Source organism: Charadrius vociferus, unplaced genomic scaffold, assembly GCF_000708025.1.
Source record: "Charadrius vociferus isolate BGI_N301 unplaced genomic scaffold, ASM70802v2 scaffold390, whole genome shotgun sequence".
In the NCBI taxonomy this organism is placed as follows: domain Eukaryota; kingdom Metazoa; phylum Chordata; class Aves; order Charadriiformes; family Charadriidae; genus Charadrius; species Charadrius vociferus.
In genome coordinates this window covers 1,592,430-1,617,294 of record NW_009646433.1, presented here as the reverse complement: position 1 = coordinate 1,617,294, position 24,865 = coordinate 1,592,430, and the positions used below count along the sequence as shown (strand labels likewise).

Below are 24,865 nucleotides of genomic sequence, written 5' to 3'. Positions count from 1 at the left end.
CTGCTGCCGGGCCAGGCGGGGATGTCACAGCTCCTGCGACACCGTCCCCGTCACAGATGGGACACCGGGCTGGATGGGGCAATACGCCCAAGATCGCACCGTTCTTTTCTGTTTACATGGAAGCAAAATGAGTCTCAAGAGGAATGTGTTTATCCTCGCATTCGTCACTTTGCCTCTACTATCTGCCTGTGTCGGTCCTGTGCGATGCAGCCGAGCAAAAGAAATTAGCAGTGAAGTGAGGAAAGCTTAACGCAGAAGCGAATGAAACCTGTAGTTACAGTCTTGCATCTTCCCTGTGCCATGGGGAAGAGGAGAGTCTGAACCTTGGGCGCAAACCGCATCCGCCAAACTGCCTTCGCCGCATGAGGTGATGCCGGCGCTTCTCTCCCTGGCCGCGGCCTCACCGGGGTCTCTGCACAAAAAGTTTCTTTTCCTCCTGGTGCGAGTTACCGGAGGCAGACCGGAGTGGGCAGGGGGTCCGGCATCCAGCCCCTGCAGCCCCTGTCGCTGCTCCGGCGATGCGGCACGGGCTGGACGGAGGAGGGAGAGCCAGGCTCACTGCTCGGAGGTTTTCAGTGGGGTCCCTCAGCAACTGCGGGTGCTGAGGACGCTGCCAACGCTGGCAGAGCAGCCCCTTGCTCATTAAGTAGGTATAAGCTACAGCCAACTCTGCCGTCTCATTCTAGCTCTGATCTACCCGGCGTCTTATGCCTTCCGCCGCATCAACTGATCGGATTAATTGCCGTGCAGCTGGGATGAGAGGCGGGGTGGGGGGTGGAACTAGGAGCAGATGAAAGCTTTTATGCTGCTTCCATTCACCCTCAGATCGTTACCCCTTGCGTTGCCAAGCGTTCCCGGGCTTGCCACATCTCCCATGCTACTTCGTCATCTGCTAGCATGGCTGTGGACGGCTTGCATCCTTGTCATAAATAAAGGAAATTAAAATCTCATGAGGAGTCCTGCCAGAATTCCTTGTTTTTAAGCTAGCTCTTGCAGCCCGGTCTAAACGCGTTGGGAGGAAAATGACGGTTTTAGTCCTGCGACAACTGCACGGTTGTTCATACCCAGTGCATCGAGGCTGAGATACCCCCATCGCTTTCAGGGAAAAAATCTATTTTGAACTCCTCTCTTAGCCAGTATTTTTGCAGAAGAAAGAAAAGGGCTTGAGGCTAAACTTGATCCTCGCAGGCTGCATATTTCGGTACTGGAAGGCTGTGACTCAGTGGCCTCTGGAAGCTCTCCAAGCTATCAGTAGCTCAAAGGAGGAATTAAAAACTCAACGAACTGCCTGTTCTCCTGAAACTTGTTTTGTACATGCCATGGAAGAGATGAGAGATTTGAAAGAAGGCAGCCCTGTCTAAGAGTCACTGGCTATAACAAGTCACAGCAAGCAATGAATATTTATTTTATTAAAATGCTTAGATGTCTTTTATTGAGCCTTTTTGCCAAGTTTATGTGGAAGAATTTGCCAGAATACCATGTACACTATAATAAACCCCCAGGTACCTAACAGGCTTTCCCGCTTAGTCTTCTGTCCCTGACAGTCTTGATGTAGAGATGTCAGAATACCTGTTTTCTCCCCCAAAATGGGGAGGAGGGACTGAGTAGCATTTATGACGTTTTTCCACCTAGTTGGAAAAGCGGATGTGAACAGAGATACGTCCCGTGCTGGCCATTGAAACCAGGCTTGGGGGTGGCAGGAGGAATCTCAGGAAGATGAGTCTGAGGCTGGATGTTAGGCAATCAGTTGATCAGAGCTCAGGGTAGAAGACAGCCCCTTTGGCTGAGCCTCTGCTTCTAGACAGGAGTGGTCCTTGTTTCACTCTACAGTCTTAGTCCCCAGGTCTGCCTTGCCCTCATCCCAGATCTGTGTCAGGTGGAAATCTTGGACCTCTCCATCCCTGATGGGTAAGGCTTACTTTCAAGCCCAAGACACAAGAGAGCAAAATCAGCAACTCGGATTAAAATAGGAACCAACCTCAAAGTTTCTGGAGACTTCAGGAAATCACCCAGGAAAAGAGCTGTAGTACTTGCTGAAAACAGAGCTTGCAAGCCCAACGCAGGGAGTGAAGTGAGGGACCTGCTTTCAGGAGAGCCTCACTTAGAAAAGGAGAACTTTAAGAGAAGGCAGTACCATGGCTCGATGCCTTCAGATGTGGCCTGTCAGGGTGCATGCCTTGTCACAACCAGGATACATCTTCCCACCCTTTTTGCCACATTTTCCCCATTCTCGAGAGCAAGCGTTGACTGAGCTGGCCCACCCAAGGAAGAGACTCAGTGAAGGGATCCTTACAACTGAAGTTAAAGCCGTTGCTTTCGTGCTTGCTGTGGGTGCTAGGACTTGGTATTGCTGCGCCTCAGTAGCGTATTCTGAGGTGATCAGCCCTGGACAGAAAGCTTATCAGAGACAGACACTTTGCTTGCCTTTGGAAAGGTGGAATTTGTCATCTTCTCAAAGGGGATCTCCAGCTGGAGGAGCTGGAGATCTCTTCACCGACACAGCGGAGAGAAAGATTTCCATCAAACTTTGTACCTAACAGCCAGAACTGGTCAGAAAGTGCCTCTTTCTTTGTGGATCCCTTGGTCATGAAATGCTCATTTGCTCAAACAAAAATATTTTTTCTAGGAAATATTTTTTCAAGGAGCACGTTAAAGATCAGTTAGATAAATTGGATATACATAAATCCATGGGGCCTGATGGGATGCACCCTCGTGTGCTGAGGGAGCTGGGGGAAGTCATTGCTGGGCCTCTCTCCATTATCTTTGAAAGGTCCTGGAGGACAGGTGAGGTGCCTGAGGACTGGAGGATAGCCAATGTCACTCCAGTCTTCAAAAAGGGCAGGAAGGATGACCCGGGAAACTACAGGCCGGTCAGCCTCACCTCCATCCCTGGGAAGATGATGGAGCAGCTTGGTCTGGGAGTCATCTCAAAGCACCTGGATGAAAAGAAGATTATCAGAAGTAGTCAACATGGATTCACCAAGGGGAAGTCATGTCTGACTAATCTGGTAGCCTTCTATGACAAAGTAACTAGATGGGTGGAGGAGGGGAGGGCAGTGGATGTTGTCTACCTTGACTTTGGCAAGGCTTTCGACACTGTCTCCCACATCATCCTCACAGGAAAGCTTAGGAAGTGTGGCTTAGATGAATGGACGGTGAGGTGGATTGAGAACTGGCTTACAGATAGAGCTCAGAGGGTTGTGGTTAGTGGCGCAGAGTCTAGTTGGAGGTTAGTAACAAGTGGTGTCCCTCAGGGGTCAGTACTGGGCCCAGTTTTGTTCAACATATTCATCAATGATCTGGATGAAGGGATAGAGTGTACCATCAGCAAGTTTGCTGATGACACAAAACTGGGAGGAGTGGCTGACACGCCAGAAGGCTGTGCTGCCTTACAGCGTGACCTCGCCAGGCTGGAGAGTTGGGCAGAAAGAAACCTTATGAAGTTCAACAAGGGTAAGTGTAGGGTACTGCACCTGGGGAGGAATAACCCCATGCACCAGTACAGGTTGGGGGCTGACCTCCTGGAGAGCAGCTCTGTGGAGAGGGACCTGGGAGTCCTGGTGGACAACAGGAAGACCATGAGCCAGCAATGTGCCCTGGCGGCCAAGAAGGCGAATGGCATCCTGGGGTGCATCAAGAAGAGCGTGGCCAGCAGGGCGAGGGAGGGCATCCTCCCCCTCTACTCTGCCCTGGTGAGACCGCATCTGGAGTACTGTGTCCAGTTCTGGGCTCCCCAGTTCAAGATAGACAGGGAACTGCTCGAGAGGGTCCAGCAAAGGGCAACAAAGATGATTAGGGGACTGGAGCACCTTTCTTATGAGGAAAGGCTGAGGGACTTGGGTCTCTTTAGTCTAGAGAAAAGAAGATTGAGGGGGGATCTGATTAATACATACAAATACTTAATGGGAGGATGCCAGGGGGATGGGAGCAGTCTTTTTTCAGTGGCACCCAGTGATAGGACGAGGGGTAATGGGCATAAACTTGAACATAGGAAATTCCATCTTAACATGAGAAGGAACTTCTTTACTTTGAGGGTAGTGGAGCACTGGAACAGGCTGCCCAGAGAGGTGGGGGAGTCTCCCACTCTGGAGACATTCAAAACCCGCCCGGACGCTGTCCTGGGTAACGTGCTGTAGGTGACCCTGCTCTGGCAGGAGGGGTGGGCTAGATGATCTCCAGAGGGCCCTTCCAACCCTAACAATTCTGTGAATTCTGTGAATGTGCTAATTCAGACAAAGGTTTAGCCAGAAAAGGCTTTCTTCTTCCAAAAGAGGGAATTTCTAGTTAATGGAGTGAGAGGAAATAGCTCAATTTAACGACCAGCTCAGTGAGTTTCATCTCTCAGCTGACATATAGCAGAACCCAGCTTGTGTCCTTGCTCCAGCAAACGCATCCTGCTCATCCAAAGCGGAACAGCCCCAGCAGGACCAACTCACACAAGGATCTACTGGGTCCTCATTGTGCCTTGGCACGGGGCGACCACTGAGCCTGAAAGTCCTCTATTCTGGGCAAATTCTCTGGCCTCTGGTTGTTGGTTGTCCAGACCAAGTGTGTAAGGTGACAAGCCAACATGCTAGCGGGGACAGAAGTCCCTTGCTGTAGAGAACCTACAACAGCCCCAGCTGTGATGAAGCTTGGCCATTTCCAAGTCTGCTGGGATGAACATCAGCACTCGAGCTGCCTTCAGTTCTTTCCTCTGGCACTGCAGTCTAGTTGATTTTTAAGGGACAAACTCTTCTTTTTGAGTTTTGCTCGTTTGCACGTGTTTGGCCGAGGACAAAAGTTGTATTGAAGGTTCGCGCTCCCCAAAACATGCATGTAGACAACCACATATCAATTTCCTGGAAGTTGCTAGAGCAGCAAAATTTTAAGTTGAGTTCATTTGTGCAGGCCAAAAGGAAGTGCTGATTTCTCAACCTAACCTGCCCTGGCTTCTGTTCCCCTTCTCCCCCTCCAGAAATGTAAATTGTTGGTTTTATTGTAGCCTTTCAGCTATGTAAATACCGTTGCATGGCCGATACGCAATCAATTATAGAGGGAGCAAATGTTTTTCACAGTAATGCAACAAACACTCTTCTTTTTTGTTGTCCTTTGCCTTAAAGATAATTTTTATGTCATGATGATTTCATGTTCAAGTCTCTCCTATTTCTGTGTTGCAGAGATTGTCCCTTTAAGGGGACGTGTGTTTCGAACATGCAGGGGAGGAAGGATATAAATTAGTCTGATACAGGTGTGTAAGCAAATTGGCTGTGGTGACCCGGCTGCCTCCAGCCGTTCAGGCAGCGGAGGTGGCTTGCTGGCAGAGCCGTGCCGTTGTCGGTGCAGTGGCTTGCGTGCATCGGGCTTGCGGCGGCTGCGGCTGCCATTTGTTTGTTTTACATCTGGCACGTGCTGCGGCGCTAAGGAGGACTTGACATACCTTCGGCCGTAAGTGGAGCGCCGAGCCCCTGGGGATCAGTCCCCACGAGAGGCGGCAGTGCCATTCCATTGCCAAGAATAAGCTTCTATCAATAAAAAAAAAAAAAGAAAAGGTGCATCATCCACTACCTTCATCTTACCACGTGGCTGGGTGAGCTTCAGCCTTTGGGAAAGCGTTTCCCCTTTGCCATTGCCAGTGATAACACGAGTCCCAGCTGCAAGTGTAGCCCTTTGGGAATCCTCACCTCCGCAACCACCACCCAAGCAAGACCTTGCAGGTGGGCGGCTGCGACCGCACGCCTCTGAGTGCCCTGCAGTTGTAGGGGCACTAGTTGTTACTATTTGTAGACCTGGCTGGATAAATTCCTAGGAAGCAGTTTTATGTGGTTCTTCTTGTTCGCTTCTGCCAGTTCGCCACGATTGCCAGGTGGTTGCCTGTCAAAATGTCTGGGAGGAAAAAGGGGAAGAGTTTGCTTCCAGCTCCTTCCAGCTGCTACTTACGGGGTGTGGGAATGCCTTGAGGTTCCTCTAGGAGACATATGTGGAGCTACGGTTATTGCAATGGGAAAACCATCACAAATTTGCAAAAAGCCTGGATTTCTTCACGGAGCTTCTTGTGAACAACTTGTGTTGTTACTCCTTGTCTTTTTTTCCAGCTGGAAGAACAAGGTGGTGCCACAGATATTTTCGTTCTTATTGACTCCTAGGCTAGAAGCACAGTTGTCAGCTTGCGGGGAAGGCAAGTAATCTTTCAAAAGCATCTCTCTTCTTTATTTCAGAGTCTCCTGAAATTGGGCCCTCAGTTGTAGTTCATACAACTGTGACCTTTGGAAGCAAGCACCTGGATTCAGACCCTGCAGAGGTGCAGCAGTTAATTCTCAGTCACCTGGAGAGGATTGTGCCATCCCTACCTAAACCGGCCAGCATCAAGTGTCAGAAATGGAGATACTCTCAGGTAGGTTGTGGTGGGATCAGTCAGCTGGGATGATGCTGCTGGGGCAATGCCGTAGTGCAGACTTGCGGTGTGTCGCAAGAAACGGGACATCATATGACCCAGGGGGTTTCATCCTCGGGGAGCAAGAGGAAAGGGGATAGTTGCTCGATGTCCATAATACATTCCTCCACGTAGCCATGAGCAGCATCCAAGGCTGGTCAACGACAGCCAGATCTGTTTCTAGTTGTCTTTTTACACAGTGGACCTGGCTCAGTGGTAAGTTATGCAGCACTCTTGGTAAGTAGGGACAGGAGCAGTGCACAGGAAGGAAGTAAATCCCACGTACTTCCCTGGGATTTTCACTGGTATTTAAAAATATGACTCAATCTGTCTCGTCTGTATCTGAAAGTATATGATATTAGCAAAATTCCCACCCTACCGCAGAGTAGCAGAAGTCCTTGCGTTCAGACGTACTAATTGTTATTATTTGATTTGGCCCAGTTCTATTTAACGGTACGGTATGCGAAAAATATTTTGAAGTAAACTACCTAATGGTAATAATAGCAAAATGTGTATATTTTACAGGCTTCTTTTAAAAAATCCAAGGAAATTGTTGGCAATTTCCTGAAGTATTGGAGTGTATCTACATGTTTACCCAAAGCCTCTTGAGTTAAATTACATTGGTGAAATTGAATGTGGAAGTTGATGCAAAATATTTACTTAAAGCAGTCCCCTAAAAAATTTTCCTTTTATGAAGTCTGGAAAAGTTACTGTAGATGACTGTTGTGAAGTCTGCTCATAGCCCTTGATCTGCATCCAGTTTAGGAACTTGGTCTCATTAGCGCAAAGTTTATTCTTCTGCGAGTTAGGTATTGGTAGCTTGCAAATCACTTCTCAGTGCGTAGTGTTTGTTCTCAGTCGTCGTATACAAACGACCTTAACATAGGTTTTAATGTTTCAGATGACTCATACAAAAATCATGGTATGTTTTATACGTTCCTCTTTATCAGCTCAGGGTTGGTGGTTGGGTTTTTTTGCTAGCAACACTGTCTCTGTACAGTTGTCACTGCTAAGACATCCTTTTCTGGTTGTGACTTCTGGTCTTTTCTTCTGCATGATCTGTTACCTTTCTGCTTCAAACTGCTTGCAAGCACAAGAGCTGCAGGCGGTAGGGAGGAGAGTTGCATCTGTCTCCAACAGACAGAGACTCGGTTGGCCAGCTCTGGAAAGGGCTCCCAAAACAAACAAAGAAGTATTTTTAAACAGAATTAATGCACCCTAGATACGGCTGCTATCACAAAGCTCTATCATAAAATGTGAGGAATTCAGCTACTTTGTTTATGTGTGCAAGGAAAGGGCTTAATATGCCTTTTCCTTGCACTACTCACACTTACAGCACTGTCAAAGGTGACATTTAAGCATATACATCATATATGGCCCATTCTCATTTATTTCACCAAGAAAACGTGGATAAAGGAAAAGACAAGAATGGCAATTAATTTCTTACTACTGAATTTAAAAAAAAAAAAAAAGTCTGAATTGCATTTTACCAAACAACTATGCTTTTTGAATCCTGGCAGAATTACGGCCGTACAGGATTTATTATAACCTTGTACCTATTGCTTCACCTTTTAGAGGCAGCTGGAACAGCGACTGTAGAAATGAACTCTTATTTTCCACAATTGCTTCAAAATTGTTGTCTTCCTAAATCACTAGGTGTGTGTCCTGTTTCCCCTATTTAAAAATTACATTCAGACATCGTACTGCTGGATGATGCTCTATTATTTTCTCAAACCACCGTACAATTTACAGCTCTTCCCGCTTCCTTCTGCCTCTGTTGCTTGCTGTCGACCGTGCTGCTGCTAACCAAAACCACCGACTTCAGCAGCTGCTTGCGCTTTATGGCTGTGTCACAGGAGGAATTATCACCGGTCTTTAATTTGGGGGATGAATGTCAATACATCTTAGATTGCAAATAAGTCAGTGTAGGTCAGATCCGTTATCTCAATAAAGAGATCTCTATTGCCACCCTATAAAGTAATCACTACCCAAATTAAAGATCTGGAACAGAGCTCCCTCTTTCTCTTAAAGCTATCTTTACTTTCAATTATAACAAGCTGTTGCCACAGAAGCAAAGGGAACTGATAAGAAGGGTGCATCTTTCCCCTGACTCTTTTAGACGGGATTTATCCTACTTGTTAATTAAATCCGGCTGTAACATCCTTCACATGGCCAAACACAATCCTGGGATTAAAATGCAGACATTACAATTATCCATGGCGGATGAGGGATTAGGACTTCCAAACTTCTACTGACACTGCTTAGCAGCACAGCTGCAATTCTGGATCCTCTGCTTTAATTATGATAAGACACTATTAGCATTCAGAGCCAACAGCTTCCCAACCCGTCATGTCTCTCTGACAGAGCCACTTTATATCTATAAGGGATACTGGGAAAAGACGGAGTCATAGAAATTGGACCTCTTCAGAGGGGACCTCAGAAGGGACCTCTTCAGGTCTCTAGTCCAACCTGTTGCTCAAAGCAGAACTATTCACCGGCATTAGGTGACCTCGACCGTGGTTTTGTCTAGCTGAGTCTTGAAGTCTTTGAGGACAGAGATCCAACAGGCGGTGCCCTATAGCCGAGGGTAATTTGGAATTTATGTTGGACAACACCTTCAGAAGAGCTCGAAGAAGGGGCAGGATCGTTCCCTTCCGCAGTCACTGTGTCTAGAGGTGAAAATATTGATCCTGCGATCAGTATGACAAACCAGGATCTGTTTGGTACAGCCAGCATCAGATAAGCACTGGGTAGTGAAGAAGGAAGGAAGGACACTCAGAATGCCTTTTCCTGCTAAACCTTCCTTGATTGTTTCATGCTCAGTGACCTCGATCTGTAAGAAAAATTTAGGAATAAATTAGGTACTGACCTGAAATTAGTCTGAGAAAGAGGATCTCTGGCTGGATTTACCATACATGGCTAGACTCTTCTGTTAAGTTGAGTCATGGAGAATGAGTGGCAACTGGCTACAAATTAATTTCAGATAATTACCTCCTTTAAAGAGATGCTAGCATGCATGCCGGTAACACAAAATGCAGCCAGTAACATAAATGTGGGTGTTTTGCAACTGATCCGTACTTGGAAATGGCAGATAATGGCACGGCAGTGGCTACCTGAGCGTACGTTTGAGTCAATGGAAAAATCCCCCAGACTGAACAAGCTGCCTTGGACTTTAGGTCTTGTTCGCCGAAGCTGACAGTCACACAGTGGGATACAGTAAGGGTTTACCACACAGGAATCTGAAACATAGCTTTGAACCAGAGGCAGAAAGTCAAGAAATGATCGAAAGAAAATTGTACTCTCTGTATCATGCTTTATGATCTCTATGGTTTGATCTCCATTGCTCCTCTACTGCTGTGCTTTTTTTTTCTCTCTCTCTCTGGCTTTCTACATATTTTTTCCTCTACTTCAACGTTTCATCCTTACAGGTCTTGTTTTGTCATTCCTTTTCTCACACTATTTCTTCCCACCTTCTTCCTCCAATCATAGAATCATAAAATGGTTTCAGTTGGAAGGGACCTTAAAGACCATCCAGTCCCACCCCCTGCCCTGGGCAGGGCCACCTCCCACCAGCCCAGGTTGCTCCAAGCCCCGTCCAACCTGGCCTTGAACACCTCCAGGGATGGGGCAGCCACAGCTCCTCGGGGTAACCTGCGCCAGGGACTCACCGCCCGCACAGGGAAAAGTTTCTTCCTAATATCTAATCTAAGTCTGCCCTCTTCCAGTTTGAAGCCATTACCCCTCATTCTATCACCACATACCCATGTAAAAAATCCCTCCCCAGCTCTCCTGTTGCCCCTTTAGGCACTGGAAGGGGCTCTGAGGTCTCCCCGAAGCCTTCTTTTCTCCAGGCTGAACCCCCCCCAACTCTCCCAGCCTGTCCTCCCAGCAGAGGTGCTCCAGCCCTCGGATCATCCTCATGGCCCTCCTTTGGACCTGCTCCAACAGGTCCATGTCCTTCCGATGCTGGGGACTCCAGAGCTGGATGCAGTACTCCAGGTGGGGTCTCAGCAGAGAAGAAGGGGAGAATCCCCTCCCTCGCCCTGCTGGCCACCCTGCCTTTGATGCAGCCCAGGGTGCAGGTGGCTCTGGGCTGTGAGCGCACATTGCTGGTTCACGTTGAGCTTCTCATCCACCAACACCCCCAAGTCCCTCTCCTTAGGGCTGCTCTCCAGCCGTTCTCAATCCATTCACTTCATCGTCAAACTGTCCTGCATCTTCATATCTATTTTATGTCTTCTGCCTGCGCCTGCCTTGCCCTCACGTTTACCTTTAGGCCAGCGCTGCTGCTGCTGCCTTATCTCTGATTTGAGATTCACCAGTGCTGCTCTGGGATGCGCTGACTTAGTATAACAGCTCAGCCTCTGTACGTAGGTTTGAAGCGGGCCAGAACAACACGGGACACAGCCGACCGTGGTGAAACAGAAATGCTGTGTGCTTTTACTCTGCTGTTTGACACGCGTCGGTGTTTGTCATAAAAGTACAATAACAAGAGGTCTTGTTCTCCCCATGATTTCCAGGTGGCTCCAGGCTAATAGGTACTGGCCAAAGCAAAGTCCATTCACTTTTAGAGATGTTACACAGAACTGCTCAAGAGCTGCCACTCCACAGATACCAGACTTAATTCTTGTGCCAGGAAAATTATATTGAAAATTAATACAATGCATACATTGAGAATGTTATTAAATATTTATCAAAGTAACCTTATTCAGAACTTGTCCCATGCTACTTACAGAGAAAGTGTTGATTGTATCTCTAGTGGTGTCTAAAAATTGTGCTACTCAGATGAAAAGGAGACCAGCCTCGCAGAACTGGAGACGGGGTGGGTTGTCTTGAGGCTTTACGTACATTTGCACAACGGCATGAAGTGTGGGCAGGTCATCATGACAGTAGTTACTCTTCCCATCCAGGAAGGTCACCTGGTCAACCCAATCATGTTGCAGGCTCTTGGAAATGACAGGCTGCCTTGCCCAGTTACGTATCTGGGGGGTTTTGCGAGCCCACCTTCGGTGATGTGAGATCGTGCACCTTTCAGCTGAGGGATCTCCATACCTCATGTCTCCAGGGCCAGGCGATTCATTTCTGCTGAGGCAGGTTGGGAATAAGACAGAATGGGGCTGTAAAGTTCCTAAATTGCTACATACAGGAAAGCTTTATTCTGATTATTTTACTCCAGAAGATCTTTGATAGTTAATGCTTGGACCTATGATATGGGATGGGAGGGGTGCTTCGTATGAAGGTGTGTTTCTGAGGAATGCGGACCTTTCTGGCATGAAATTCAGGTAAATAAAACATGTTCTTTTCCATCTACCTGTATGCTTTTCTTTTTCAGGTTACAAAAGCTGTGCCCGATTGTCCGGGACGAATGATTCTTCATACTCAACCTCTCCTGATTTGTGGGGGCGATGGATTCACTCGTTCCAACTTCGATGGCTGCATAGATTCTGCTCTGAGTCTTGCAGAGGCTGTGAAGTCTCATTTGTAGCAATTTCAAAGTCAGCTGCTAAACATAGTCGAGATTTAAGATGAATTTTACTATGATGGATTGAATTAAGTTTAGCGTTAACATCACTGGCCTCTATCTTGCAAAAAAAATAAATAAAAGAAGATCTATTGGTGTGCTGTAGTAATTATTGGGGTGGGATTGAATTGAATTTTCTTAGTGTATGGTTTTCGGGAGCCCTGGTTGCATGTTGCTGGAAGAGCTCATTGAAGAGTTTGATGATATTACTGGCAGTAATGTGCCACGGAAACACGGTACCTGTCCTGGGGGCGGTCTAAGCAGCACCACCCCAGCGGTGCTCATCACAGAAAGAATGGAGAGAAGGTGTAAGAGAAGGTGTGCGTGTTTCTGGCGCTCTCGTAGCAATAGGGCTGCCATCCCAAAGTCATCTTGGGAATAGACGTTGACATCTGGGCTGTAACATGAGTTTAACGCAGTAAAGGTTAGAGAGTCCCGGGTGCAGCACAGTTCTCTGCTGGTCCAGAGTCTCCAGATCAAGGCGCAGCCCTTTCTCCCTTCCCGCTGGTGGAGGAACTGGGGTAGGAGCAGCCATACGGGAGGCAGTTTAGCTGCTTTGCCTCGGCAAATGCCGAGACGAAGGAGAACGAAGAATTTATCTAAGCGTGGTCCGTGGCGGCGCGTTAATAAAAAAACTGGGCTGACATTTCAGCCTCAGGGTTACATCACCACCACCATAAAAACTCCTTTAAAGTAAACGGCCAGTCTGAAAGCGAGGTGAGTTCTCGGCAGCTGTATATTTTGGCAGAACAGGTGTAGAAAGAGAGGGACAGGTCCAGGGAAGGATATAAATACACGTGTGAGTGAACTAACAAGGAATTTGATTTGAAATACTAATAAAAAAAATAAACACCGAATATAATTGTGTTGAAAATGCTCCCTGTCACGGTTTCAAGTATTTCTAAGCTACTAAACTGTGTTTCTGTGAAGTCCGTGTTGAAATTACTCAGAAATTAACCAAGAAATCATTTATTTATTCTGAATTTGATTTTAGCTTGCCCTTCCTCTTAAATCACGTCACCAGTTCAGTACCTCTCTCTACTACAGGGCTAAAAATAACAAAATGCTGTTTTCAGCAGACAGAAATTTAACCATTAGAGAAGTACAATTCAGCCTCTTTTTCTTATAACCCTGCATTTCACCAAAATCCGACATCCTGTATTCACAGCAACCGAACACTGTAATTTACTGCTGCGTTTGACCATTTCTGATGCGGTATTTTAAGTGACAGTAAGAACTTTGAAACTTAATTTTAAAAACAGCTTTGAAGGGTATTTCGTGATACCATGCGGTTTTACTGATTTTTTTTTGCCCTCTTTCAGCTTCCGTCCACGCCCGGCTGTCCTGCGGGATTCAGTCCCCAAGGGACTCACACGCTGAACCGTACAAGAAAGAGGGTTTCCTGCTGGGTTGTCGCTTCCCCTGGAAGATGTTGCCATGGCAGGTGGACCAACCGTTGCTCTGTCCGTGATGATGGTCTCTGGGGACCCGTCCCACCAGTCTGCCTCCGTCCACGCTCTGCCTTAGCGTACAGAGAAGGATGTGGGTGCTTTTCCCACAAGGGTGAAGGAGCAGGCTGTAACTTTAGGGGATCTCTCCAGGTTCTTCGCTTGTGCTCTTCTCCTCATCTTCACCCTTTGTGTTCTGCTCCTTTCTTCAAAGATGGGTTTTGCATTAAAACACGCTAAAATTCGCGCTCCCTTCCACCTTCAATTTCAGATGGAAGCAAGCCGAACCGCTAAAAAAACTCCAAATAAAGATAAATCCTGAAAGCGTGTGACATGCAGAAAGCTGAAAATGAGGCGTCTTTGACTTAGCGCTGTGTCGTTCCTCTCGCCACCTCACCAACAGGCGTGCTCCAAAGAGTCGTGATGTTCTCAACGGTGCCTTGTATCAGGAGCAGCCTTCAATACCACAAGTGACAGATAAGTGGAGAAGTCTCTGACCCCATCCTCTCAGCAGTCTTGCCGTTTTGGTCATTATGAGACCTCAGAATACCCAGTAAATAAGCATAGATTCAAAGATTTTTTTGTGTGTCATGAGATTTTCGATTCAGAGGGTTTCGAACGTGAATCACAGTGAGTCTCAAATTGCTCCCATCCTTCCCCGTATCATGACGTTCTATCAAAACGCCTCTTTCCTATAGCTTCCTTCCAGATTAAGGTGATTTAAACAAAACCGACTTGTTTTTTTTAAGGTGGAGTAGAAAAGTTCCTATTCCTCTGGACGTGCTCCAGACAGCGGGCACTTAAAGGTCTCTGTGGTGATATCTTATTGGGGATATCTCATCTTCTAGATGTGTGCAGGGAGACAATGGTATTAACTTTTCCCACGCAAGGCGGGTAACGAGTGGTGATATTTCAAAGGGGCCACTGTATGCAAAAGGACAGCAACAGAAGAGACTTGTCTGGTTGATTTCCTGGGCTTTTCCCTGGATGGACGTAATTTTCAATTAACTGGCAGATCCATCAATTACAACCCATATCTCCTCGTTCCCAGACAAGGGTGACGGCTGCGTCTGATCTCCTGTGTGTCACGAGCCTCAGCTAACGCCCAAAGTTGAATTAAAGCATTTCAGCTCTCAGATGACAATGTTATTGTCTTCCTCATCACAAGGAAAGACGAAGCCATAAATGCTCAAAGCCTTTTAACTCACAGTTGTGTTATCTTCCACGCAGTGAACATGACTCTGCAGGGTTGGCCCATGGCATCTGGTGCAGAATAGCAGACTAGGTGTTGGCGGAAACGCTTGGGAGACACAACTACACTTTGACATCTCCTGCTAACAGAAGCGTGGTGAGACCCGTGGCTCAGCCAGGTGTGATCCACCCAACGTTGGCCTCAGCAGCACCATGCAAGGCAATTTTTGTGTCACAACTGTCACATGGTCCTCAATCAAACGCATTTGAGAAAGCCAAGCTTGCTGTACTGAGCCATTGGATCCCGTACTCTGCCACCCCTTCCCCTCACAGACTGCCCTTGGTTATCTTCACAGCCCTTTCTTCCTTCTTCTAGGAGATGCCTGAACTGAGCACCATGTGCATCCACACACTGCTCTGCAGAGGTGTTCTTGAACACAGTACTGACTGAAATCTTTGGCACGAGCAAGGAGATGTTTGGCGCTTTTCTGCCCAGCGGGCAGACGGGACGTGTGGCACAGTCTCTGTGCTGTTGCCACCACGTCACAGATACTGAGGCAGACCCGTCATATCCCATTCCATGCCAAATTTTGGAGGAGGCCCTGGCAGAGTTCGGCTTGAAGTCATGGCACACCCTCTCCTCCTGAGGGGCATCCCTCTGGCAAGGGGTTAGGGCCCTGTGGGTGAGGATCTGACCCTGACTGCTCTCTGTCCACTCCTGGCATCTGACCCTGCTGCAGATCCCTGATATGGAGCAAAAGTGCTGTGAAGTGGAAGCCTTTTAGAAACCAAGTGTCATAGGAAGCCACAGGACTCCGCTGGGAGCCCATCAGAGCCACAAAGCCTGACTCCACAAAGCGCTATCAATGATGTGCTTAAAGAGCTCTCCTTACCCTCCGTGTTACGTCTGCGGCCCCAACACGGACAGATCTGCTTATCTTGTGTCCCAAGGGCTTCAGAGACAGCTCTTTTCCCAAGGCAAGGAAGATGTTTGGAGCAGATGCTCATCGCGTGAGCTGTGGTGCCTTGTGGGAAAATCATAGAATGGTTTGGGTTGGAAGGGATCTTAAAGATCACCCAGTGCCACCCCCTGCCCTGGGCAGGGCCACCTCCCACCAGCCCAGGTTGCTCCAAGCCCCGTCCAACCTGGCCTTGAACACCTCCAGGGATGGACAGCTTCTCGGGGCAACCTGCCCCAGGGGCTCACCACCCTCACGGGAAAGAATTTTGTCCCAATATCTCATCTAAATCTCCCCTCTTCAGTTTGAAGCCATTCCCCCTCGTCCTATCACTACAGCTCTAGGCTAAACTAGCTCTAGTTGAGCTCCAGGGTGAGAAGCTGTGGCCATATATGGTAGCCCAATCCCATATACATGTTCCCAGCTGAAGGCCGTGACTCTGCCATGTCCAGTGGACGTGTCCCCATGGTCATGCTTGCTGCAGGGGGGGTCAACCCCTTCCCAACCTCTCCATCCACGGCAGGGCTGCATCTGTCCCTACGCCAGGCTGCAGAGAGGATGTCTTGTTACGACCCTGCCTCCAGGGAACACAGTGCGGCTGTTAGTTGGGATAACTGTCACAGATCCATAAAGTCATCTGCACACCTTTTGGTGCCGTTCGTGCAGTTGGTAGGAATTTAGCCCATTTCTAAAAAAGGCTCGGAAGAGGAGACAGGCGCCCGGCTCCTCAGCTCACATTGATTCACAAACCGCATGTCTCCAAGGATGGGGGCTGTATTTTTTTTTTTTGCAAGCGTATGAAAATAAATTAAGAGATTATTTTAGTTTTGAGGGTTGTTTGTTGGTTTGGGTTTTTTTAATTTTTAAAAGGCAGCTGCAGATGGGAGGTGCTGTCCAGCTGAAAATACATGGTGGGTTTCCATAGCACTGAGCTGTGAAACATCCCTGCAGCCAAAGCTGCTGGAGCAAGACCTGGTGTCCCAGAGGCCAGGATTTGCTCGGGATCTTGCTGCCCTTGGGGTGTGCCAGCATCGTCACGTTTGGCTCTTCTAGAAGGCACGTGCGCCTGAGAAGAAACGTGTGGAGGTCACTGGCCCAACATGCCCTCTCTCCCAGCAGGACCAGCAGGTTGCTGGGCGCCGTGTCTGGGCAAGTTGGGCCATCTCCATCCTCCACCATGACCACACTTCTTCTTGATGGAGGGACAACATTGTGCTGGTGCAGCACCAGCTTACAAGCAGTTGGCTGAGCAGCGGCAACAACGTGGCGTGCGATACCGACAGATGAGTTCCTCTTTGAAATAAAGGCGAAGAAGAGGAACCTGACCCCCACACCACCCAAAATTGTGCAGTCGTGTCTGGGTCATTGCTCCCACCGCAGCTGCAGGCTGAGCCCCGGCGCCCAAGGGCTTTGTGACCGCCTGAGCAAAGGAGGTCTTCGCTCAGGCTGCTCCACGCCGCAAAATTCGACGTAACGAACCCCAAATGGCTGGTGATGTGCCATTAGGAGTTTGGTGCTGGCATCAGGAGCCGGGGTGCTCTCGGGGGGGGAGGATGGGGGGGACACGAGGGCACTCTCTGAGCTGCCTTGAGCCGCTGCGCAGAGATTTCCCTGGGGCCCGAGCCGGTTTTGCCTCTAATCCGGGCTCTGGCTCGGATGTGCTGCCCGTAAGCCGCTTTGCATGGCAGAGCTGAAGCCCTGAAATCCCGGAGCCTTCTGCTGCCGCTCTGCCCGTCTCACCGCACTGGCTCCCTATTAGCCTTCTCATGGTTTTTCCTTAATTCTCGCATTCAGGTGGCACCTTCAAGATCAGCCGGTGGTGACACCACCCTGGTGCTGCGAAGGAGCAACCACAGAAGAAGCGGCCCCACACAGCAGTGGAACCAAGGAGGGAGTGAGAGCGACTGCCTTTCTTTTTGGGAAGAGCCCAGCAAAGTTTCTCCTCCGGAGGTAAATGAATGGAAACAGGTGAGAAATAACCCCCCCATCCCGGGGTGGTGGTGGGGGAAGAGCTGTTGACGAATTGCGAGTGGGAAGATGTAACCATGAGCAAAGAGGGTGCAGGGTACTGTTGTCTGGGAGGTCGCGGTGCTGCGACCTGCGGAGCTCCTTGAAAAGCCTCGTGATTCTTGTCTTTCTGCAATGTTCATCCCGTAACAGCGGAGCAGCGCTATAACCGGGTGTTTTGGGGCATCGTCGCAGCGGTGGGGGGGAAAAACCCAGGTTCTCGTGCATGGGCTGTCACCCTTCTCCACGACTGCTCCCAAAATCCGGGGAAGGGGTTTTAATGGAAGGGGGTTTAATACAAGCCAGGGCCACACGGGTGAGCACAAAGCCGCTGCTTCGCCCCAGCCAAGCCCCGCCGCGCCTGTGGAGGCCCCGTCTGTGGGAAAACGAGCCCGTTCCCCGCCGCCCCTGCCACCCGACCGCTCAGCCGGTCACGAGGACGCTGCGGTAAACCACAGCTCAGCTTGAAATTATCTTTTCGGCACAGGGTTCCTGTCAAGCCGAATGGCACCTCCTCCCTCACCTGTGCCGGTGCCGAAACATCCTTCCTTTCTCAGCGCTATCGTTTGCTCAGATCTCTCCTCCAGGATGATCACGCACATGAAGGTCTTTAAAGCGAAGCACGCCCTGCTGCAAGGACGGCGGTCTCGTTTTCCCCTATAGGTTTTGGGGCATGGAAGTGATGCTCGCACCATACACAGGTTTGGCCATCCTCTGCCTTTTTCAGCCCAGACTAGGGGGCGGGGGAGGAAACAACAACAACAACAACAAAAGTGGTGGCAAGTAAGGCACCACTCAGGGCTGGAATATAGGTCAGCCTCTGTCCTGGCAGCGGCTTTCCTTGCCCAGAGCAGAGGAAAAGGGGACAAGCTGGCAGGGGAGGAGGGGCTCAGCCACCCTCCTTGGCCACCTTTTCAGTGCACAGAAAATCCCAGCTCAGCACCTTAAAGCTGAGGGAGATGTGGCCGTTCCCTGGTCGCGGGAGAAATGGAGAAACTCGGAAACGCTCCAGTACAAAGACATTTTTGTTCTCAGGCTGCCCACAAATGCGTCGTAGCAATAGCCATTGGCTGTGCGCGGTTATTGCTCTCTGTCGGGAGATGCTGGAGAAATTCTGGTCCAAAACCCGGACTATCAGCACCCTCCACCCTGGTCATTTTGGATTTGCACACCTGTGCAGTGCAAATCCCGTTCTCCTTTTATTTAAAAGGCCATTTTGGAGCCCGGCTTGGGAATGTGAGCCACAAACACGGCAGGATTGGAGCAAGTATCAATAAAACCTTTAACATATCACAGGCCAGCGTTTAAGCCAGTCGCTTAGCCCTTGCCCAAGGACTTGCCAAAGGATTTCTGAGCAGGACACAACAGCCCTGGGTTAGGGAGAAAACTGGGGTTTCTGCCCCAAATGTGGCTGAAGATGGTTTCTGGCTGCTTTGCCAGATAAGAGAGCTTGTCACATTTGCATCCCCAGGACCGTGTGCTGCAAACGGGAAGCGAAACAGCAAACGAAAGGGACCCATCTGTTCGTCTGCTGCTCTGCGAGGGGGAGCTGACCCCCTTTGCATGGCAGATGCTCATGAGGAGGCTACAAGGGATGGTTACAGGTCAGCTCCCACCCCCGAGGACCGCGTGCTCTGCTTCCCGTGTGTCCCCACTACGGCGATGGACACAGGTGCTGCCCACTGACTCCCTTGTTGAGTATCCACCATCCCAATTTGAGGCAGACCAACCTGACACCATCCTGGCAGAGCCACACCAACGCCACCAGCATCCCAGGTCTTCTCTGGCATCAGTGACAGCAACTCGAGGGGGCTGTCCCCCCTCTTCCCTTAGCACCACCCAGAGCCACACTAGGACCAGGGATGCTCCCTCCCAGGGAGAGGGGAGCAAGGCAGCTCCCCACAGAGAAAGAAATGCGCCCATAAGAGGACCCAGTTCTGCACTGGTAGAGCTATGGGATGATTTTCCCACTGCTGGTTGCAACTGGCACATCCAGCATGCCCTGGGGGACCCTGATGGGCTGGCAGGCTCAGAGCCCACGGGATGATCTCCCCCGTGGAGAGGCCCAGCAGCAGCGCTCACCTTGCAGACCTGCTCGGCAAGAGCTGGCTGGCATCACGGCACGCCGGGAGCACTGCGGAGCTCGGAAGGGGGCCATGGAAAGGGCACGCTGCTCTGTGCACATGTTTCGGATGTGTGGGCTTCCTTCAACATAGAATCATAGAAAGGTTTAGGTTGGAAAGGACCTTGAAGATCATCGAGTTCCCACCCCCTTGCCATAGGCAGGGACACCTCCCACTAGACCAGGTTGCCCAAGGCCACGTCCAGCCTGGCCTTGAACACCTCCAGGGATGGGGCCTCAACAACCTCTCTGGGCAACTGGTTCCGGTGCCTCACCACCCTTACAGTGAAAAACTTCTTCCTAATGTTTAATCTAACCCTGCCCTCTTCCAGTTGATAGCCATTCCCGCTGGTCCTGTCACTACGTGACCTAGTAAAATGTCCTTCAGCAGCTCTCCCGTAGGCCCCCTTTAGGGACTGGAAGGCCACAATAAGATCTCCCTGGAGCATTCTCTTCTCCAGGCTCAAGAGCCCCAACTCTCTCAGCCTCTCCTCATAGAAGAGGGGCTCCAGATCATCCTCGTGGCTCTCCTCTGGACATGCTCCAGCAGGCACATGTCCTTCTTATGTTGGGGGCTCCAGAGCTGGATGCAGAGCTGGAGTCTCATCCCACAAGTACTGTTGAAATACCACCTCGGAGACCAAAAGCCCATGGCACCAGCCGTCGGACCTCTCTGATGAGGAGATTAGAGGTCAGTCGTGCTCCAAGCTCAGTGCTGCTGCGTAGGCAAAGGCTGCTAACTGCTAGCTAGCTCAAGGCAAGGCGGCGTTGGTTTCATCTGCTCACCAGGGGTGGTCTGTGCCTGGTCAGCCCGGGTCCACTTGCATACCAGCAAGGTATGTTGCATACCAGCAACTTGCAGAAGCTGTTGGAAAGCGTGGCAGTGAACTGTGAGCATGAACAAGCAGCCAGACCGATGTCTCCTGTGGCCAGTTGGCAAGGAGAGGGTCTAGAAGCTCATTGGTTCTGACATCATTTCAGGATGGGAATGGGAAACAAGGATGAGAGGTGGTGTATGGTGGAATCTTCCAGGCCCCTTCCAGTGCTGGTGGGTGGAGGCCAGGGTGTATGAAGAGAGGCTGGGGGAGCTTGGCTTGCTCAGCTGGAGCTGAGGAGCTGAAGGGAGATCCAACAGCATCTCCCCCTGCCCAAAAGAGTCCCGGAGGCTCCGGGGCCGACTGTTTGGAGGGGCACAGCGAGAGCCCCAGAGGCACCAGCACAGATGCGGCCTGGGAAATCCAGCCGGTCCCAAGGAAACAGCCCAGCCCCATGTGAGCGGGGTGTCCCTGGGACTGCCCTGCTCACAGGTTCTTGGCCACCTGAGTTGACTTCACCCAGAGAAGAAGGTGTTTGGCAGGGTGGGGGGGTTAACTCTCCACAGAGGAGCCCATTTGTGAGAATAAAGGAAACCTCCAGTAGATGGTGAACCCCTTGTCCCGTTCATTGAGGAATCTGGACCAGGCAGCGGATTTCCACCGGATCCCTCCATGCATCTTTGCAGACCCATGGGATAAAAGCTACAGCTGGTCTGTGACAAACCCCCATTATTAACCTTCTGCTCTGGCATGGGTGTTTGTTTAGGTGTGAAATGCTCCTGAGTTTTTCCATCAGTGCTAAACTCACAGGTAGGACTCATGCAGAGCGAGCAGCTTAGCTCCAGAGAGAGGAACTTGGTGGGGAGGGAGAATTTCAGGAATAATTCATGCACCAGCCAAGCGGCCAAGCGATGCATGGTCATGTGCAGGAGGGGACACAACTTACCGGTGTTGTTGCTGGCATTGTATTACCACGGCTAAAGAGCAAGGTGAAAGCAGATGAGCCTCGTCCTTCAAAGCCTAGGGAGGTGGGAGCACACCCCAGGGAAACACCAGGAGAGGAGCTGAACCTCCTTCTTCCCAGTTGCTGGCCTGTTGCTGGAGCATGGCTGCAGGAAAAGCTGAGATACGGGGCTCGTTATTGCAATTATTGCCAATTACAAGGGCCAAGGTCAGCTTTTGGGCAGAATACAGTCATGCTGAATTAGGGGGAACCACACCAGGCTAAAATCAACGTTGCAGTGAGGGATTGCATTCATCTCTTCCTCTGGACAAATAAATATCATAGGCAAAGAGCCACCAGTTAAAGTGGTTTTGCTGGCAATTGTAGGAATGTACTTTTCTTTGCTCAAATCTACCTAAAAATACGTAGGTGAGGTTTTCTTGTGGGACTTGTCTACTCCTTTTGCCCTTCTTGCCCGCAAGTATTATTTTTTTTAATTTGCTCAGTAAGGAAATTATCTATTTCTGTAGAACAAAAATATGTATTCTGTATTAAACAAAATACATGAGCCGTTCCCTTTGATTTTCCTTGGAGGTCATAACTGTACATGGGCCGTATTCACTGATGCAACGTACACTCAGAGGACTTCGCGTGGGGGTGCTCCACCTGGCCTTGGTCCAACTAATCATTTTTTTGAAGGAATATGATATTCAGCTCGTCAACTAGCGAGAAAAACAGACACGGGACGCTGTATGGCAGATTTCCTGCCTGCATCTGTGAGCACAGGCATTTAACTCCAGTGCGTTGAAGAAATCCCTGCTTCCAGGGAGCGCCCAGAGGGTTAATTTTGGCTCTCTCTCGCACACTTACTTGATTCTTTGAATAATGAAATTAGTTGTTCCATAGTCTTTTGAAGGGCTGAGCTTAGCCTTCTCGCAGAACAATACATGCTGTGCTCTCGATGTGAGTGCACTTGTGGTGAACTTTGAGCTACACATCTGCTATAAAGAAGTAACTCTTATTCCCAGTTGGCCATTGCTAGCAAAAGATTCAGGCTCCCTCTACGCCTCAGCATAGTTTTGTTTGCTGCACGGAAGCCTGACATGCCGAGTAGACGGGTAGAAATTATTTGCAAACCTCGTTAAAAGGCACCGGCATGCTTGGCGCTTTCACTGGGTGAATGGGAGCTGGAGATGAGCCCAGCAGAAGGTGAGCCCCGTGGACTAACCTGCAGCCCATGGCCAGCAAAGCCCCTTAAATCTGAGCATGGACTTCCCGGCCGTGCTGGAAAGCTGCTTGAGGGATTTCCTTGGGATGCTTTCGGTCGGTGTTTTTGAAGTGAAAGGCGCGCTCTGGGCTGATGTAGGTGATTTATGGCGAAGTTGGTCCTGCAGGCTTCCCTTGGGACAGCAGAACTGCAGACTTTCTTAACACTCTGCACTGATGGGGGTGAAGAATGCCCAGAACGGGGCCGGGGGGAGGGTATTTTCACCTCCCTACAGTAACGCCTCCAAACGCCGACAGAAGAGTGAGTGCATGTAGGGCTAGGAACGCCTGTCGGCACTTCATTGCGTTGCGAAGAGCAGCAGAAGGGAAATTTGGGGTCTAATCCCGCTGCGCGTGAATCATTCCTCATCTCACTCTCAGACCCAGGGTCGCAGGGCAGAACCCTTTGCAGGGAGCAGTGCGGTGAAAACAACCGCCCGCCCCAACGCTCCCTGTGAGGATGCGACTATGGTAAGAATGAACTCAGCCCTACACGCTGCTGGGGTGCCAGACCTCTCATTGCATCTGTGGGCAGCAGAGCCCCCGCAAACTCACTCGACCCTCAGCCACCCAGATGGCCAGCCCAGACCCAGAGGTGATGGAGGGGAGGGGGCTCTCCCCTTTAATTTGTTTTATCACAGCAGCTCGTCTAATCCCTCCCCGGTAGCAGTCACGTTGACAGATGGCCGCGCGGGCTGCTGAAATCAAACCATGGGAGCAGTGTCACCTCCCGGGCACAGCTGAGGCTTCAGATGCTGCGCTTCTTCCCTTCATTGGTGGTTAAAAAAAAAAAAAAAAAAGAAAAAAAAGACAAGGGAAAGACATTGACACCAGGGAAAGGCACAACATGACCTCCAGATGCATTGGCCAATGCGTAAGGTGGGAAGGGTGGTTACAGGGGCAGTCCCATGCTCAGTGCGGGTGTCATACAGGATGGGAGCCCGTCTCCTAAGCAGCAGAAAAGAGCTGTGATTGCTGGGGGGGAGAAGTTGTATTTCCAGTAGTTTCTCTGTGCCCAAAGCCCTTTCTCTTGATAAGCCAGAAAAAAGTAGGACAAAGTTGTAGGAAGAAGATTGAAACAGGAAAAGCAGAAGGTGATTTGCGTGGTGGCATCTCACTGGAGACGCTGGTTCCCAAATGGACATGTCATTTGTTAATTATTGTAGGCAGCATTGATGGCACAATTTAAAACCATCGCCGATCTTGTACACCCGGCGGCAAAGCACATGCAATTTGTCCTCATGCCAATCAGCGTGGCATTTTTTGGCTGGTACATATATTCCATAGGTTCCTTCCCCTCCTTCTGGAGCAATAAAATACCACCCAGCCCATCAGTCTGGGGTAAGACCATCCAAAAACACACCAGAAAAGTAATTGTCATCCACCAAGCAAATCCCAATCGCATGCCTCTGCAGGGCGATTCCTGTAGACGGTGCGTGTAGGCATGGAAAGAAGACTGTACAGCAAAAATCCTTCAACATGGTGACACCACACGTGCCAGTTTAAAAGTCTTTCTTCCAGACATCTTGGCTGCCAGGGTGTGTGGAGCTGAGGTCTTCCTTCGTGGTGCGCATTGTTGGATGAAACCAGACTCCATGCTCCAGTCCAGAGGTCTCTCAGGAGGCGTATGTGCAACAACCACAAAGGTGCTATTACTAAAAGGCGCTATTTTTATTACTACTACCATTATTGTCGTTGTTATCATAGAATCATAGAATTGTCTAGGTTGGAAGGGACCTTTGGGGTCATTGAGTCCAACCATCAGCATAACACAGCCTAAACCACCACTAACCCACGTCCCTCAGCACCACATCTACGTGTCTTTTAATACCTGCAGGGATGGTGACTCCACCACTTCCCTGGGCAGCCTCTTCCAATGGTGGTAGTAGTAGTAGTAGTAGTAGTGCAGTAATTGCTATTAATAATAGCATCATGGCCAGTGGGTCAGTGTGGTTGACTCAACAAACCGACAATCCACAGCCAACAAACAGCTAACGCTGGCGTGTCCTCTGACTGGTTTTCCATCAGGACTTTATGTGCACACCTTTAGCATCACCAGAGGGATGTGTTTGTTTGGGATGATTCATCTCACCTGAGGTAGCCCAGCTCGTAGCCCAGTAGGCTTCTACCATATGAAGCTTCACGAGACCATGTGCCTGGCGCTGCCCCAGCGCAGCCCAC

General features: G+C 49.8%; 1 protein-coding gene across 1 annotated transcript in view; it reads left to right on the top strand.

The window, feature by feature from the left end:
* The window catches only part of RNLS (renalase, FAD-dependent amine oxidase), a 75,513-nt gene extending 63,477 nt beyond the window's left edge, over positions 1-12,036 (top strand). Inside the window, exons 4-5 of the mRNA XM_009881546.1 lie at positions 6,198-6,373; positions 11,745-12,036. Coding sequence (XP_009879848.1) covers positions 6,198-6,373; positions 11,745-11,897 — 329 coding nt within the window. The 3' untranslated portion in view covers positions 11,898-12,036. The remainder of the gene's footprint in view (positions 1-6,197; positions 6,374-11,744) is intronic.
* Positions 12,037-24,865: the final 12,829 nt, after the last annotated feature.